The 19,240-nt window shown below is 42.2% G+C and overlaps 1 protein-coding gene across 1 annotated transcript in view; it reads left to right on the forward strand.

The window, feature by feature from the left end:
- The window catches only part of LAMA2 (laminin subunit alpha 2), a 485,095-nt gene extending 472,700 nt beyond the window's left edge, over nt 1-12,395 (forward strand). Inside the window, exons 59-63 of the mRNA XM_079780407.1 lie at nt 2,075-2,230; nt 3,554-3,707; nt 6,350-6,480; nt 10,138-10,360; nt 12,029-12,395. Of these exons, the coding sequence (XP_079636533.1) occupies nt 2,075-2,230; nt 3,554-3,707; nt 6,350-6,480; nt 10,138-10,360; nt 12,029-12,183 (819 nt within the window). The 3' untranslated portion in view covers nt 12,184-12,395. The remainder of the gene's footprint in view (nt 1-2,074; nt 2,231-3,553; nt 3,708-6,349; nt 6,481-10,137; nt 10,361-12,028) is intronic.
- Nucleotides 12,396-19,240: the final 6,845 nt, after the last annotated feature.

A 19,240-nucleotide genomic window follows, 5' to 3' on the forward strand; every position in this document is an offset into this window, starting at 1 on the left:
CACTTACATGCCTCATCACAGTGCTATGAGATCCCATCATTGCTATACAGCTGTGCCTCCCAAACATCGGCCCACAGACACGGGCCAGGAAGTTGAAGACATTCTCGCTGCTGGAAGTAGGAAACCTGGGGAATAAGGCATGTTAATCATAAAGCACTACGAATTCAATTAAAGGAATAATATTTATTCTGAGATTATATTTTTCTACTCTTAAGGTAGCAAACTGGCCTCTCCTTTATGAAATTATATTTGGCAAACTTAAAAGCTGGCAATACTAAAATGAGCCTTAAGACTTACCCTCCTATTCCACCCCATACTGGTCTGTAAAATCCCAGAGTCTGGGAATCCGTTGTATCATGTTTAAAGGGCTCCAGGGTATCATTTCCATCGACAGTCATTTGGAACAACTTTTAAAACGTTGGCCTTACACCCAGAAACTGGTACTATTATGGGCACAGAAGGCTCATTTGCCAGCTTACCTCTTTGGCATGACTACAAGTAGATAATATACTGCCTGATTAAAATGAAAACTCCGAGTTTGTTTCTGCACCTGTGATAGCCTATTAAGTAAAGCTTCCCTAGGTAGAGCAATAAAATGTTTAATTTTTAGGGTATAATGTTATTAGATGGTGTATTTTATATGTTGACATACTTGGACTTGTTAAATGCTCATTTAACATTTTGTGTGATTAGCATATCATATTAAAAGCCAGAAAACCTTCCCGCCAGTATGGCTCAGTGGTTGAGCATCAACCTGTGAACCAGGTGGTCACGGTTCGATTCCCAGTCAGGGCACATGCCCAGGTTGCAGGCTCTATTCCAAGTGTGGGGCATGCAGGGGATAGTCAATCAATGATTCTATCATCATTGATATTTCTATCACCCTCTCTTTCTCCCTTCCTCTCTGAAATCAATAAAAATATTTTTTAAAAAAGGCAAAGAACCTAAAAATATAGAATAAAAGTGCAATGTCAGCCAATTTGTTATCTTGGAAATAAAAACGTGGAATCTTTATATTTGCTTGGAAGCTTATGACTTGCAAATATTGATGTTTATAAAGGCAGTTTGCTTGAGGTATATTCTCATCTTTGGCTAATAGAATAATAAAATACAACACTTGAGAAGAAGACATTGTTGGACCACAATTAGCCTGGGATTAAGAAAGAAAGTTTAAATACAATAAATAGCCACATTAAGAAGGGATTTTATTTTTGAAGGTTTTTTTAATTACTTCCCAAACCATAATAAGTGTAAAATGAAGTCCTAAATTCTTCTCATCCTGATGTAGATTCACTTTTTTTAAATCTTTATTGTTGGAAGTATTACATATGTCCCCCCATTGACCCCCCTTTCCCCCCATTGACCCCTTCTAGCCCTCTCCTGCTCCCCAACACCCCCACCCCCACCCCCAGCTTTTCACAGGATTCCATGCACATTTTTCTTAATTCAGACTAAAGGATTTTATGCTGGAGCCGGTCTTCACACCCCTTTCTCACTCTATCCCAGAAGATAATTCACTCCACTGCTACAATTCGGCATCAGCCGACTTTCCATCTTCCTCCTGACTTGGCGCTCATCAGCTGCTACAGGAACAGCGGTGCAGCCTGGAAGCTCTGCCCTCCCATCAGTTCCGCGGGAGGAGGGCCTGTTAGGCAGAGGATGCAGCGTATCTGAAATTGTGCTGGGGAGACCAGGCTCTGCTCAATCAAACGAATGCACTTTTAAAAACAGACATGGATTTTGCAGCTCACGGAATCGTGACAGGGCTCTCAATCTGCCCGGCTCCTCGCAACATGCTTACTTGGCAGCCTCTGGAAGAGTCTTCAATCTAAAGCTCACCCAGGAAGATTTTGTGCTCTTTCCCAGATGGCAGTAATGGAAAAAACACACACACACAGAATTTGAGATGTTCTATAAAATAGCTTTAATTTCACTTAAATGATGGGCTTAGCACATCTAGGCACTCAGTTATTTTGCTTTTCCTGAGGAATACCCTTCATGTGCTCATGTCTTACCCTCTGCATATTTGAAATGTATCCATGATTGGCATTGATGGCTCCTCTTCTTGTTGTAGATTAAGATTACTCGAATTAAGCAAGAAGGAATTCTTTATGTAGACGATGCCTCCAACAGAACCATCAGTCCCAAGAAGGCTGACATCTTGGATGTGGTGGGAATGTTGTATGTTGGTGGGCTACCCATCAACTACACTACCCGGAGAATCGGCCCCGTAAGTGTCTAATTTGTTTCTTTGTGGCCTAAATAATCTGGCTGAGTCATAGATGTATTTTTGATTATTAGGTCCCATTGGCCAATGACCACTTAGAATTAGACAGGAAATCATCTTTTCTGAGATGTGATGGAAGGTCTTCCAGACAGATTGGACTAGGAGAGGCAATATCACAGGACAGAGTGTGGGTCCTGCAGTCAGACTCCCCTGGTTTGAATGCCTAATTAACTGCTGATTGGCTGTGTGATCTTAAGCAATTTACCTAATCTCTCACCGACACCGTTTCCTCTTTTGTAAAATTGAATACTAATAACACCAAACGAACGAGGTTGCTGTAAAGGTTGAGTGAGGTAATATATTTAACGTGGTTGGAGGAGTCTCAAGCACATGGAAAGCATGGGACAACAAGGAGGATGATAGAGATAGTGTTGAGAGTTTGTTTCAAAACTAAAGATTTAGCAAACATTGAGAGATGCAGTATTTAGATTACAGTTCTCCAATACAGGATTCAGAATTTAAAGTCTGAACAATTTTGTTAATCAATATTTACAACATAATGTTTTTGTTAGAATGTGTGTCCTGCTTTGCTTCGGAAAGCATTCATCTAAGAAGCACAGGAGATCTGTGTGTTTAGAGAACACACTACCTACAAATGGGATACATTCTATGCTCAGATCGGAACACATGATAACGTAGAGCTGACCTTCATCCAAGACCATGGTTCATCATGGCTCCTATTATGGTTGGTCAGCATTGCCTTCCTCTCATAGAGGTTGGATATGCTACCCAAGCCTATCAGATGAGAGCATCTGAAGTGAGCATGGCAAGGGCGATTACATTGCATCCCTGAAACCAGATGAAATATAATGGAGCCGAGAAGGATTGATTGATTTCTATAATTCCCTAAACTTCGGATGTTTCATGCAGACTTTCAAGTTTTATGTGTACGTGCATCTTCTTAGGAAAGGGTTCATGGCTTTTATTAGGTTTTCATAAGGAAGAAACACTGAACCAAACCCAATTACCTTTTCAAACAGAATTTGAACACATGCTATGGCAAAATGTGTATATCGTAAGGTTGAAAAATTATTAGTAAAAAATATAGGCTAATTAAAAGTTAGGAAACCCATATGAGCCCATCGCTCTATGCAGTATTTAGAATATCAGAATGATCATATTCCAGGCTCATGCTGTGAAGCCTGGGGTGAGAGTGCAGATTCAGGCAATTTGGGGGTGCTTTAAGACAAATGGCTGAGGATGACATGCGATTGCATTCCATGTAGAGGCAAAGCCTGATTTTGTTTCTTCTGACCTGACTCCCAGGTGACCTACAGCATCGATGGCTGCATCAGGAACCTTCACATGGCGGAGGCCCCTGTGGATCTGGAGCAGCCAACCTCCAGCTTCCATGTTGGGACATGTTTTGCAAATGTTCAGAAAGGCACATATTTTGATGGAACAGGTTTTGCCAAAGCAGGTGAGGTGCTTTCATTTGCTTCCTGTTGAATATTAATTAGGTACAAATATTCATGTCTTGCTTGTGTGGAAGCATGAACATCCCTGGGATCCTAAACTAATATCCTATATTTAAACCAGGAATAAAAGCCTGCAGAAGCAATAAAAATGCCTCTTACAGATTAATGTAACTGATTCTGATAAGAACTAATAGAAAAAGTAAAGTAAAAGGCTATTTGGAAACTTTAGACCAGACAATTAGCCCCTCCCCCAGTTTCCAACAAGACTTGCTGTCCCCTCCCCACACAATCTATATCAGACCTGGGTGGTCAGAAGAGGTTATGTCACCAGAAAACATACAGTTTCAATTTAAACCTTTGACATCTTTGTCCCTAAAAGCTTTCCCGCCACCCAGTCACTGGGGCGTTAAAGGCCTCCTCGCTCTCTCTGTCCTCAGCTTGTTACAGAAGACTGAAGAAAAACCAAGCAAAGCTTAGAGAAATGGAGTTACACTTTATTATCATTACATGCAGTCCCAGAGAAAAATGTCTTTCAAATTCTGGCCAGCGCAACAAGCAGAAGTTTTCTTTTTATTAAAGAGCCAGCCCTGTGTGCTTAGTGGTTATCTCGCTGGAAGCTTGTGGCCTTGAAAACAACAGTTCTATTCAATTAAAAACATACATGTGGCATGGCATGAGAGCACGGGAGTATCTACTCTGGCCTACAAGGTCAGACATCTAAGTTTAACTTCCTCATTATTCAAACAGGCTAGAAAACAACAGTATTTTTTTTTTTTTTTCAGAATAAGGGGCTGTCTAAAAATTGCAGAGTTGACTTTACAGAATAAGGGACTATCTAAATAGCAGAGAATTTCAAACAGTAGTTTTACAAAATAGGGGTTAGCCTTCTCAAGCTGAACTGCCTCGAATTGTTTCTCTCTTCTACCTACTGCTCCCTCCCAGGAACAGGAACAAAGGCTTCCTGTTTCATCTTGCAAAACAACTCAGCTTTTCCTATCCTTTACTCTTAAAACCCACTCTAAACCCACCTTTACCCATCCAAACCCATCAAGGTTCTCAGTAGAATAACAGACTTTTACATAGCCCGCTGGCATGGCTGGCTCAATCCCCAGTGTGGGGCATGCCGATCAATGATTCTCTCTCAACACTGATGTTTCTATCTCCCTCTCCCTCTCCCTTCCCCTCTGAAATCAATAAAAAAATATTTTTATAAAATAAAATAAATGATACAGGGACTCTCCAGAGTCCTTCAATGTTAAAAAAATAAAATAAAATAATAGCTGCCACTCTTCATTGAAGACAGTTGTGTTTGCATACAGCATTTTTTTCTTACCAAATAACATACAAGACATGAATAAACTTTCCATAAGTTCTTCCCTGATACTCCATGCAGTTGGTAGGGTCTAGTCTGGTCTAATGAATCACTTTGTTTCTAAGAGGCATATTTTAAATATTTGCTAAAAGATTAAATAAACCAATGAATCAAATAGAGAAAATTAAAGAGAAATTACCTGGATGAAATAGAAAAGTCTATTTATGTCCCAGAATATTCTCCTTCAAAATTGTACTTGCAATTCTTTTCCTTATTACTAAAATGTTTGGGACTTTTAGAGCCCTTTCAGATCATTGTAGCACCATTTGGAGTGCCTAGTAAAATTTTTCTGAATACTCACTGAAATGCTTGACTTAACCCTACAGCAAGACTTCTAACATAATCATACCTGGATGTGAGATTCTTTGAGTCAGTCTCAGTGTGTGCTCTTCATTCATTCATCTAACAAATATGTATTAAACTCTACTAGGTGCCAGATACTTTGGTAGGCACAGGGATAAAATGGTGAGTAATATATACAAAGTCATTACTCTCACAGAACTTTCATTCTAGGAGGGAAGAGAGCCAAGAAAATAAGCAATAACTATAAAGTGTGTTATCCTACCTAATAAAAGGGTAATATGCAAATAACTATCACTCCGCTACACCCACGATTGGGCCGGCGGGAGGCTGGGGGCCGGGACTCGGGGTGGCCTAACAAGCCGTTGAGAGGCGCGGGGGGCAGGCCTATCCGACCATTTGAAAGCCCAAATGGTAGCTATGACGTGCAATGACCACCAGGGGGCAGACGCTCCAACCAGTAGCTATGATGTGCACTGACCACCAGTGGGCAGACTCTCAACACAGGAGCTGCGGAGTGACAACTTTGCAGAGTGCCCTCTTGCACTCTAGGACTCCTCAGGAGATGTCGGACTGCCGGTTTTGGCCTGATCCCCACAGGCCAGGCCAAGGGACCCCACCTGCCAGAGGGAACCCACCACTTCGCAGATGCCCTTTGAGCCCCAATGCCACCCCAGGTGCGGCTGGCCAGGGAGGGACCACAGGAAGTTGGCTCCAGGGTGTGTCTGGCCCTTCTGGCCCAGTCCCACCCTACCGGCCACCTTCTAATTAATTTTTTTTCAATGTGCATGAATCCGTGCACCGGGCCTCTAGTATAATATAATAGTGGAAGTACAGGCTATATGAAAGTTTGGAACTTAGTTATTTAATTGGCTAACATCTGAATTGAAATCTAGTAAAATGGTTCCATTATACAGGTTTGAATTAATCCCTAAACTCTAATCTACAGTTTTTTAAATTTTTATTTTACAGTTGGTGGATTCAAAGTGGGATTGGACCTTCTTGTGGAATTTGAATTTCGCACAACTAGAACTACTGGGGTTCTCCTGGGAATCAGCAGCCAGAAAATGGATGGAATGGGTATTGAAATGATTGATGAAAAGGTAAGCGGCAGCTGTCTACATATTTCTGATTTCTTCATGAAGCTTTGTTATTTAATGAGAGAAAGCTAGATTGTATCTTTTCATTCTTTAGGGGTTATCTCAATCATGTGTGTTTTTAACACACTTATGCTGTAGATCAATGTAAAATTTAAATGTGCTAATCCTACGGTAAGCCAGTTGTGTTGACTAATAATGGACTGAATAGTTTTAGATCTCAAGCTCTTACTGTTCTTCTCCTCTTTGTGAACACAGTTTATGAAACTCTTGATTTTAGTGGGGGAGAAAGTAGGGGTCTTGGATTGTCTAAAAATCAGTCTTTGCCTCTTATAGTAATAGGTGGCTAGCTGACATATTGGTGTCTCAATTTCTATTTAAAAGCATCTATATACCATTTCAAAACAGAGAAAAGTTATAATAAATTTATATTATATGATATAGTTTGTCAATTTGCTTACAGTGGATGACCCAATATAAACACCTCTTTACTCCTTGGCTGCCTATCAACAGCCCCTGCAGTGGGACTGTTACCAGTGGGAGCGGAGTTCTTGCAATGTCGGGAGGAAAAGAATTTCCTGAGATTCAAACAGGAGGATGAGTAATATTTATTTGGGTGGAAAATAAACCCCTGGGTTTCCAATGGTCCCATTTCCCTCTGTCCTAACATGGAAAAACTAACCGTGTCTTCAGCAGGGTCAGAATAAAGGCCACTGCCCATAGTTTCTGCTCCACATTACAACACAGTCCAATGCAGCATCTGTGTATGAGGTCATGTGGTTGTGGAGAAAGAACGCACAAACACAAGGACGAGTGCGGGCCGTGGAACAAGAGAGAACAAGACAGTGAGGGAACCCTAGCCGGTTGCTCAGTGGGTAGAGCATCGGCCTGCGAACGAAAGGGTCCAGGGTTCAATTCTGGTCAAGGGCACATATCTTGGTTGCAGGTTCCTCCCTCACATGGGCTCTGGTTGGGGCTCATGCAGGAGGCAACCAATCGATGTGTTTCTCTCACATCGATGTTTCTCTCTGTCTTTCTCTCTCCTCCACTCCCCCCAAAAATCGATGGAAACATATCCTCAGGTGAGGATTAACAAACAAAAAAAGACAGCGAGGTAACTCTTTGGGAATTTTAACCAGGAGCTTCTTCAAACTAATAAATTAACTTTCCAAGATTTCCACACTGCTGATGGGGTTGTCCCCCTTGGAGGAAGAGCGCGGTGTAAAGTTATAGTTTCCTGGTGAAGCTCCCAGGTGACCATGCTTACAAGCTTCCCAGGTGACTTTCCTTTCTTTCCTTTATTCTTATTAACTAGCTAATTACAACGATAACAGGGACACCTGTATATATACACTTTGTACGATAGGGGGCAGGTAAAAAGAGGAAGGCAAAGCAAGAAATTTCACACGTTTTCTTTCTGGCTATTCAATAGGAATCATACTTCAACTCTGTTCGTATTTCCACTCATGAAGAGTTTCTTCCCAAGAAGAAACACTGCATAATGACCCAAAATATGCAGTCCTTTGCTTCCTCCTTGCCTCCTCTGGGCCTTCAAACCATCGTCAAAGGAAATAAAGCAAAAATATCCAGGAGCATAGAGGCTAAAGGGGGAACAAATAAGCAACACTTAATAGTTTTGCCAGGTTTTCAAAACATGCTTTCCCTACATCTTGGAATAAACTCCATTTCATCACCTGCTTATAATTACAGTTACTATCAACTTGTCAGGGTATCGAGTTCCACTACCATGCCCCTGGATTCCTCACCATGCTCCCGTTATTGCAAACTCCACCCAATACAGTTAAATATTAACTAATATTTACACCACTGCATAGTTTACAAACTTTTCATGTATTTTCTTGTACTTTTAATCTTCTTTTTAAAATTCCTGTTTCTTTTACCTTGTCAAAAGTGTTGCCAGATGGGCTGTTTTTAATGTTTCAGTATGTTTCTTTTCTTCATCAGCTTCAAAAGAATTCTGTCATCTCGAATTTCAGGGACCCGTTCCGTGTTACTGAAAACAGCTTTTTCTCATTTAGGCAAGAACTACCAATCTAAGTGCTTCATTGTTAAGAATTTAACTGGCCTTCTGGTCCAAAGTCTTTGGCACCTGTGACATGAAGCCTGCCCCCAAAAAAGCAATTTATGTAGCTCTCCATCCTATATATGAAATGGAATCCATAACGGAAAAACACACATATGAATAAAACATCAAAAGCTTAAATTGAAAAAGAACCAATAACCTTTTAAAATGAATTTGTAAGCCAAATTAATGAATCACTCTAAACATCTTTTAAGAAAATGGTGTAAGGTTCACTAAGAACTATCACATTTTAAAAAGATCTATGGTAGAATTTTCCCTGTTTATACTAGGTCCTTTTATTTGTCAGCTAGTCTCGAGTTATATTTCACATTTTCTAAAAGCAGATGTATCACTAGCCTCACACATCTTGCCTACTGCTCCCAACAATGTCCCAAAGCAAAGAACATAATTTGCGCCTCCTGGTCTTTAATTTGTGTTTCAGTTTTAGTCATTTTAAAACTTATTTATTTATTTATTTATTTATTTATTTATTTTATTTTATTGCTTAAAGACAAAGAGTAGTACATATGTCTCCTTTTTTCCCCCATTGACCTTCCCCCGGTCTCCCCTACCCGCCAGTATCTTGAGTCCATTGGTTGTGCTTATATGCATGCATACAAGCCCTTTGGTTGATCTCTTACCTCCCCCACCCCAATCCTCCCCAGGCTTCCTGCTGTAGTTTGACAATCTGTTCGATGCTGCTCTGCCTCTGTATCTATTTTTGTTCATCAGGTTATAATGTTCTTTATTATCCATAAATGAGTGAGATCATGTGGTATTTATCTTTCTCTGACTGGCTTATTTCACTTAGCATAATGCTTTCCAGGTCCATCCATGCTGTTGCAAATGATAAGAATTTCTTCTTTTTTATGGCAGCATAGTATTCCATTGTGTAGATGTACCACAGTTTTCTAATCCATTCATCTGCTGATGGACGCTTAGACTGTTACCAAATCTTAGCTATGGTAAATTGTGCTGCTATGAACATAGGGGTGCATATGTCCTTTCTGATTGGTGTTTCTGTTTTCTTGGGATATATTCCTAGAAGTGGGATTACTGGGTTAAATGGGAGTTCCATTTTTAACTTTTTTAGGAAACTCCATACTGTCTTCCACAGTGGCTGCACCAGTCTGCATTCCCACCAGCAGTGCACAAGGGTTCCTTTTTCTCCACATCCTCTTGAGCACTTGTCATTCGTTGATTTGTTGATGAGAGAGAGAGAGAGGAAGAGAAAGGGAGAGAGAGAGAGAGAGAGAGAGAGAGAGAGAGAGAGAAACAGATGAGAGAGAAACATCGATGGGCGACTCCTGCACGCCCCTCACCGGGGATCAAGCCCACAACCCAGGCTTGTGCCCTGACCGGGAATTGAACCGGTGACCTCTTGCTGCATAGGTGGACGCTCAACCACGACGCCACAACCACTGGGCAGTTTCAGTCATTCTTGTTTTCTTAATTTTAATGTCCCCATTATGTTCATTTCAAACTACTCCAGCTGAGGTCTTTCCTAGAGACCTGACAATTTTTATCATGTGAAGCATCACATGAAACTGTCCATGACTGTTCAATGTCCTCCTTTCTAGATTCTGTTTCACGTAGACAATGGCGCCGGCCGATTCACTGCTGTCTATGATGCCGGGGTCCCAGGGCATCTGTGTGACGGACAGTGGCATAAAGTCAGGGCCAACAAGATCAAGCATCGCATTGAGCTGACAGTAGATGGGAACCAGGTGGAAGCCCAGAGCCCAAACCCAGCCTCTACATCAGCTGACACCAATGACCCTGTGTTTGTTGGAGGTTTCCCAGGTGAGCATTGTCTGCCCCGGTAAAAATACCTTTGCTGTATTGTGTTCATGGTTTTTAAAACATTTATATTTCTGTAAATATGTCCAAGAATGTGTGCTTCAGTAGACTTGCTTCCTAGCTTTAGAATCCGCTCCCATAAATAACACCTTCCCTCAAATTTCCAGTGTATAACATGAGCATAGTACTTATATAAACCACATGAGACTGAACTTTTCATGATAGCCCCCAAAGTTTCATTTGTGGGGTGATGGAGGATAGTGGAAATGAATTTGGCTTATAAAAGATATGAGGCATTTAGCAATAACCAAGGCCAGAGTTGGTGTTCTTTCTGAATTTTTAAAAATTAATATACCCGAGGAATCATAAAAGGTTATGGAACTTATTTCCTCAAGTTCTGGAATCCATTGGTTTAAATGTAGCTAATTTCCCCCTTAGGTTATTTTAGAGTTTATACTTATATTACAGGGAAACCCAAGTAATAAGTGTGCATTCGAAATGCCTCTCCAGCACATTAAAAATAGCCTGTGGACTGCGGAGAGTTACCTAAAGTGCCTATAAACAGGAGAGCCCAACTTGATGAGAAATAAGCCAAGTGCCTCTTAACAAGTACGGCACTGACACAGACTCCTGGAATGGGCTTTCAGCATTCTGGCAAAAAGCTTTTGTCCCCATTTATGGTTAAGCTCCTCTGCTTAACAAAACAAGCAACATGTGTATTCAGCAGTGGTTGACTGAGGAAATGCTACAGGATTCTAATGAGGACCAATTCAGAGCTCCTCTTTCCAAAGTGGCTTCTGTTTTAACAAGTAGGTTTTAACAAGACCTACTTCTGCTTCAATCAGGGTAAACCCTGAGATAGTATAAAGAAGATAATATTTTTCTTTATTCACAGCCTATGAAATGATATCCTGGTTAGCACCTAGTAGGCATGCTGAGAGACGGGAGTCTCTCGCTAATGCGAGGAAGATTTTGCACAAGTTTTCAACCAATTTTACCTTTCTAATTTTATTTTTATAATGTAAGAATGGAATAAGTCACCACTAAAAGCCCATGTCCTGAATTCAGTAAAGTACCTGATCCATGGGTTTGTTTTATTCAATAAATTTAATAATTATGTCATAACTGTAAGAGTATTCATTCTAAACCAGTGATGTGTTTGATGTCTTTAAAGGTTTGCCTCCAAATTTTATAATCTATATATAAAAGCCTAAGTGACCGTCGGACCATTTGACCATCCAACTGGTAGATATGACGTGCACTGACCACCAGGGGGCAGATGCTCTACGCAGGAGCTGCCAAGCTGCGGTGACTTGGCATCTGTGGTTCTCCGGTGACGCAGCCAGAATCAGAGAGGAGGGAACCTGATTCCGGGGTGCGTCACCCGAGAACTGCCCTCTCGCAATCCAGGACCCCTTGGGGGATGTCAGAGAACCGGTTTCGGCCTGATCCCCGCGGGCCAGACTGAGGGACCCTACGCACTGGTCCTCTAGTACATTACTATAAAAAGTTAATATTTCTCTACAAGTTTAACTCTTAGTAAAGCTAAGAATCACTAACTTTGCATAAAAACCTTCCAATTTAATCTCAAACCAGTAGCTGACTTTGAAACATGCTCTTCTGTATAGTGGCTGCATTTCAAAACTGAGCCCTATTTGCTTTGCTTTTCAGATGGCCTTAACCAGTTTGGCCTGACAATCAACGTTCCGTTCAGAGGTTGCATCCGATCCCTGAGGCTCACCAAAGGCACGGGCAAGCCGCTGGAAGTTAATTTTGCTAAGGCTCTGGAACTCAGGGGCGTTCAACCCGTGTCATGCCCAGCTTAATAACAAAAATATGTTTAACCCTCAGGAGGGTTCTTCAAAACAAGTATATCAAGTAAAACAAATATATTTTACCTTTGTATGTTATGAAAACTAATTTGTGCATGTATATTGAATTATTTCTGTATTCAGATGGTGCTAATTCAGATCCAAGACTGAATTTTAATTTCAGTTCTTTCTCAAGTCCATGAATATTAAACCAACCATTTCATTCTAAATAATCGCTTGTTTTGTGTGATTTTTTAAATATGTTTTTATTGATTTTAGAGAGGAAGGGAAAGGGAAAAAGAGATAGAAACATCAATGAGAGAAACATCGATTGGCTGCCTTCTGCACTCCCATTATTGGGGATCCAGCCCAGGCATGTGCCCTGATGGGGAATTGATCAGGTGGCCTCTTGGTTCATGGGTTGACGCTCAACCACTGAGCCACACCAGCCAGGCATTTTGTGTGATTTTTAAGGATAAAAGGCAACTGACCATAAACTGTTGAATTTGCAACATGCCTTAGAGTCATCTCAAGAAGAGCTCAGATATAATTTGTGAAGGCACTCTTTTTTTTTTTTTTTTTTTTTTACTAACTTCTATTAATACTTTTATCATCCTTTTCCTTGTATGTCAGCTTTGGCTTTCTGTCCAGATCACTGAAAACAACAGTGGATTTGGCATGTTTTATTGGGAGGGAATCAGTTCCCATACTCCCTCTGTTTGTGAAAGCATTATCGAATCATTTCTCTGATCCCGGTTCATTAAAAGAGAGTTTAACTAGCTCTATAAGTGAACACGTTTTTTAGTCTAAAGGTAAAAAATATAGATCAGATTCAGGCCAGAGAGCTTAATTACTTGATTTTCTTGTTTGAGAATGATTTATAGGCTTTGGGTAGATACCAGAACCAAGCTCCAGAATGACAATTAAGCGCACATTTTATATAATAGTATTAACTTAGAACTTTGGGCTCTACGTTTTCAGTGAATATAACACTCTACAATAGGTGGAAAGAGATAATACTAAAATGAATTGTTTACTTACCAGAAAACAATAAACCAGTAATTTAAAAGGCATATATCATTGAAACATTTTTGTTGAAATATAACCTAAAAATTTTATTTCCTAATAAAATTTCTGTGCTTGGTGTTCATTTTACCCAATATTTCAATTATTTTCTAAGGTAGTGGTCGGCAAACTCATTAGTCAACAGAGCCAAATATCAACAGTACAATGATTTAAATTTCTTTTGAGAGCCAAATTTTTTAAACTTAAACTTCTAACGCCACTTCTTCAAAACAGACTCGCCCAGGCCGTGGTATTTTGTGGAAGAGCCACACTCAAGGGGCCAAAGAGCCTCATGTGGCTAACGAGCCGCAGTTTGCCCACCACGGTTCTAAGGGGTCTGTGAGAAGACTGGCTTCCATCTTATTCAGTATCTTAAAAGGAAACATTTCATTTGCTATCTTCCATAGAAATAGTTGTAGTCTAGTAATGCAGAACATTTAAAAGAACAACTTCCCTCACAATGGTAATTTTAGAAAAAAAAAAAAAAGAATAATTTTCAGTGGGAAGGAAGGTGCTGTTTCTAATCAGGGCAATGGCTACCACACTGTTAGCATTTCATCACTAGCTGGTTGCTTGGTGTAATTTGTCCACACAGCTGCATTCCATACCAAGCAGTTCTCAACCATGGCTTCATTTTGGAATTACCTAGGAAGCTTAAAAAAAAAAAAAAAAAAAAAAAAAAAAAAAAAAAAAAAACTAGTGCCCAGTCCAGCGATTCTGATTCTAGGATGTAGTCTGGGCATGAAGATTTTTTTAAAGGCTTCCTAGGTAATTCTAAGGTTCCATCAGGGACAAGAACCACTATTCTAATGAGAAAAATTATGCACTGTGCCAACAAAGAGTTGTAGTCATTAGAGCATCCTACTGTTAACTTTGTCTTGGCCATTTCCACACACAATATATATATATAGATATAGATTAGATAGATAGATAGATAGATAGATAGATAGATAGATAGATAGATAGATAGATGATAGATAGTCTAGTTAATACTTTCTGGACAACCTTTAAGTAATAAAACTCTTAGAAAACCAATGTGTTTTGAAAGGGAAGGCATTACTTCTGCACTGAACATTGGCATGACTTGGGCTTGTTCTGGATAATGAGGGGATAAACAGGAATAAAGAGGTTAGGTTCCTAAATTAAAAGCTAATGCCTTTCTTTCCTGAATCCTGAACAGAAAGGTAAATTGAAAGCCAGGGTACTTAATTGGCACTCCTATCAGAGTTAAGCCCAGCTGAAGTCAATTTGTAGGTAAGTGCCTTAGAATGGTAGAGTTGGAAGGGTCCTTTAGATCAATAAATACAGTGATTCTGAACCCTAGCTAGACTTTAAAATCGCCTTGGGAGCTTAAGAAAAGAAAATAGAATAAAATATATCTGAATATTACTCCAGACCTTAAAGTATAATCCCTGGGTAGGGTTCTGCCTTTGGCATTTTCTGAACAATTTCAGTCGATTCTAATGTGTGACGAAGGCTCAGAATTCCTGGACTTCTACTGCCCCCTTGCTTTAGGGGGAGAAACTAGAAGGAGCCCAGCGAGATTTGATGGTGTGCTCAAAGTCTCAAATTAGTTATGTTTCCAAGTAGACCCAGGAAAGTCGATCTAAACCCAAGCAGTATTCATTGAATCCAGTGTTGGCTAAATTTGTCCCATACCAATCCATACTCCAAAGGGAAAATTTAATGAAAGAGAAAAGTTTCTCTAGCATATTTTAAATTAATTTTCTACCTCAAAAATTAGATTTTTTTTTTATCTCAAAACAGGATTAAATGTTTCTTTCACCCAACCTTATCCCCTCAATAATGTCTTCATCTCCCGCCACCCACAGCAATCATGAAGAAAACAGAATACTTTTCATTTAATTCCCAAACACCCACTCCTCCCAGGTTGTCAGCCTTCTTCTTTAAGAAGGTGCTTTATACTTTGGGAGAAAAACATTTGCAAGGGGAGTTTTGTTGAAGCTACCATGGTGAACACCACTGATAAAGGAAAATAAGAAACAGAGCAGATTTTAGCCCCAAATCACCAGAATACTGCCAGGCACTTAAAACTTCAATTAGTGATTTTATAAATCATAACTACTTTCTCTTTCTCCAGTTTAGCCTATTGTCCCCAGCTACAGAATTCTTCTAACTTTTCTGCTTAATAACAGAAGAAAAGACGAGTTTGACAAGTTTCAAATCTCTTTATTTTAAGTGAGTTATTTCCTGAATTATTTTGTATATAAAATTGATTTCTATAATTACCATGAAAACAAAACACAATAGTGAATTTTTGCAAGCACAGAGTAGTCTTCTTTTTCACGGCCACTTGCTAAGGATATGACTTCTTGCTGATGTAGCTTTTATCTGTTTTTCAATGTCTTTACTTCTCTGTTGCTTCAAGAGAGAGATACAAACATATGTCCTGTAGTCATTTGCTTGACTGGGATTAGATACCTGAGACCCAAGGGGCACCCAAAGGGAAGGGATGCACAGGCTGGACCCTGAATTCCATTATTTTGAAAATATTGACATGCAGGGTGGTGGCACAGCATGAATGATGTTCCTCTGAAATTCATACGTTGAACTTCCCATCTCCCAGTACCTCAGAATGTGACTGTATTTGGAGATAGGGACTTTAAAGAGGTAATTAGGGTAAAATGAAGTGCTATGGGTTGGTCATAATCCAACATCACTGATGTCCTTATAAAAAGAGATCAGGCCCTGGCCAGTGTTGCTTGATGGTTAAAGCGTTGACTGTACACCGAGGGTCTCAGGTTTGATTCTTGGTCAAGGGTATATACCTGGGTTACAGGTTTTCGACCTGGTCTGGGCACATGCGGGAGGCAAACAATCAATATGTCTCTCTCTCTCTCTCTCTCTCTCTCTCTCTCTCTCCTCTCTCCCTCACCCCCACCCGGTCCTTCTTTTCCTCTCTCTCTAAAAATAAATGGAAAAAATATCCTCAGGTGAGGATTAACAAAATAAAAGTAAAAAGAGATCATGACACAGAGAGGCATAGATAAAAGACCATGTAAAGACTCAGAGAGAAGATGCCCATCTACAAGCCAAGGAGAGAGGCCTCTAGAAAAAAGCATCCCTGCTGACATCTTGAACTCAGACGTCTAGCCTCCAGAATTGTGAAAAATCAATTTATGTTGTTTAAGCCACCCAGTCTGTGGTACTTTGCTATGGCAGTTCTAGCAAGTTAATATAGAGCCTTTCTACATTAAAAATAAATAAATGAATGAATCAATCATATATATATGATTCATCTTTTTTTTTTTTAATGTAGAAAAGCTCTATATTAACTTGCTAGAATTGCCATAGCAAAGTACCACAGACTGGGTGGCATAAACAACATAAATTTATATGTTGTTTATGCCACCACCCTGCATGTCAATACACACACACACACACACACACACACACACACACACACACACACACTAGAGGCCTGGTGCATGAAATTCATGCACTGGGAAGGGGGGTGTCCTTCAGCCCAGCCTGCACCCTCTCCAATCTGGGATCCCTCTCACAATCCAGGACTGCTGGCTCCCAACTGCTCACCTGCCTTCCTTACTGATTGCCCCTAACTGCTTCTGCCTGCCAGCCTGATCACCCCCTAACCACTCCCCTGCCAGCCTGATTGATGCCCAACTGGTCCCCTGACAGCCTGTTTGCCCCTAACTGCCCTCCCCTGTGGGCCTGGTCACCCCTAACTGCCCTCCCCTGCAGGCCCAGTCACCCCCAACTTCCCTCCTCTGCTGGCCTGGTCACCCCTAACTGCCCTTTCCTGCAGGCTTGATCGCCCCCAACTGCCCTTCGTTGTAGGCCTGGTCCCTCCCAACTGCCCTCCCCTGCTGGCCTGATTGCCTACAACTGCCCTCCCTTGCAGACCTGGTCCCTCCCAACTGCCCTACCCTGTTGGCCATCTTGTGGTGGCCATCTTGTGTCCACATGGAGACAGGATCTTTGACCACATGGGGGCAGCCATCTTGTGTATTGGAGTGATAGTCAATCTGCATATTACTCTTTTATTAGATAGGATAGAGGCCTGGTGCATGGGTGGGGGCCAGCTGGTTTGCCCTGAAGGGTGTCCCTTCAGAATCAGGGTGGGGGTTTCCTTGGAGCGTGGAACGGCCTGGGCGAGGGGCCTGTGGTGGTTTGCAGGCCGGCCATGCCCCCCAGAGACCCAAGTGGAGGCCCTGGTATCTGGGATTTATTTATCTTCTACAATTGAAACTTTGTAGCCTGGAGCAGAGCCAAGCCTTCTGCTTGCTCTGTGGCGGCAGCCATTTCTGTTGGGATTTATTTATCTTCTATCATTGAAACTTTGTAGCATTGAGTGGAGGCCTGGGCTGGCCAGGGTGTGTAGAAAGCTTGGCTTCCTCCATCGCTGGGAAAACCCAAGACTCCCTCCTGCTCTCTCTGTGGCTGCAGCCATCTTGGTTGGGTTAATTTGCATACTCGCTCCTGATTGGCTGGGGGGTGTGGCTTTGTGGGCATGGTTTGTGGGTGTAGCGGAGGTACGTCAATTTGCATATTACTCTTTTATTAGATAGGAGATATATATATATATATATACACACACACACACACACACACACACACACACACACACACACACACATACTAGTGGCCCGGTGCACGAAATTCATGCACGGGGGGGGGGGGGGGTTGTCCCTCAGCCCGGCCTGCACCCTCTCCAATCTGGGACCCCTCAGGGGATGTCCGACTGCCAGTTTAGGCCTGATATTGTTGGGATCAGGCCTAAACCAGCAGTCAGACATCCCTCTTGCAATCTGGGACCGCTGGCTCCTAACCGCTCACCTGCCTGCCAGCCTGCTTGCCCCTAATTGCCCCCCCCACCAGCCTTCTCACCCCCTACTGCCCTCCCTTGCCAGCCTGATCACCCCAACTGCCCCCCCCCCTTGCTGGCCTGCTCACCCCCAACTTCCCGCCCTGCTGGCCTGATTGCCCCCAATTGCCTCCCCCCCCTGCCAGCCTGCTCGCCCCCAACTGTCACCCCCACCAGCCTGATCACTCCCAACTGCCCTCCTCTCCTGGCCTGATTGTCCCTAACTGCTTCTGCCTTGGCCCTGCCACTATGGCTTTGTCCGGAAGGTCTCCTGGTCTAATTAGCATATTACCCTTTTATTAGTATAGATATATATATTAAAGGCCTGGTGCACAAAATTCGTGCATGGGAGGTGTCCCTCAGCCCAGCCTGCAGGATCGCACCTAAACAGGCAGTCGGACATCCCTCTCACAATCTGGGACTGCTGGCTCCTAACCTCTCTCCTTCCTGCCTGCCTGATTGCCCCTAACTGCTCCCCTGCCAGCATGATCATCCCCAACCGCCCTTCCCTGCCAGCCCGATCGCCTCCAACTGCCCTCCCCTGCCAGCCCCATCGCACCCAACTGCCTTCCCCTTTGGGACTGAGGAGACTGGGGGACTCCAGCTGGATGAGGCAGGGCTGAGGGGAGTGGGGTACTCCAGCTGGATGAGGCGGGACTGAGGGGACTGGGGGACTCTAGCTGGATGAGGTGGGGCTGAGGGGACTGGGGGACTCCAGCTGGATGAGGCAGGGCTGAGGGGACTGCGGGACTCCAGCTGGATGAGGCAGGGCTGAGGGGACTGGGTGCTGCCATCTTGTGGCTGTGGGTGCCACCATCTTGTGAGGGCGTGGCAGTCAATCAGCATATTCCCTCTTTATTAGATAGGATATACCAGTGATGGCGAACCTATGACACACGTGTCAGCACTGACACGCGTAGCCATTTCTGATGACACGCGGCCGCTGAGGCGGCCACATGCCGAGGATGAAACATTTGCGAAATAATGTTTTTTCCTTAAAGTGACACACTACCCGAGTTATGCTCATTTTTTTGGCGAAGTTTGACACACCAAGCTCAAAAGGTTGCCCATCACTGGGATATACCATCAGCACATTTCTGTGACCATTACCACTTATGTAAATTAATAGCAAAAAGAAAACAATATTCACAACATACTTAA

Source organism: Cnephaeus nilssonii, assembly GCF_951640355.1.
Source record: "Cnephaeus nilssonii genome assembly, chromosome: 9".
NCBI lineage: Eukaryota > Metazoa > Chordata > Mammalia > Chiroptera > Vespertilionidae > Cnephaeus > Cnephaeus nilssonii.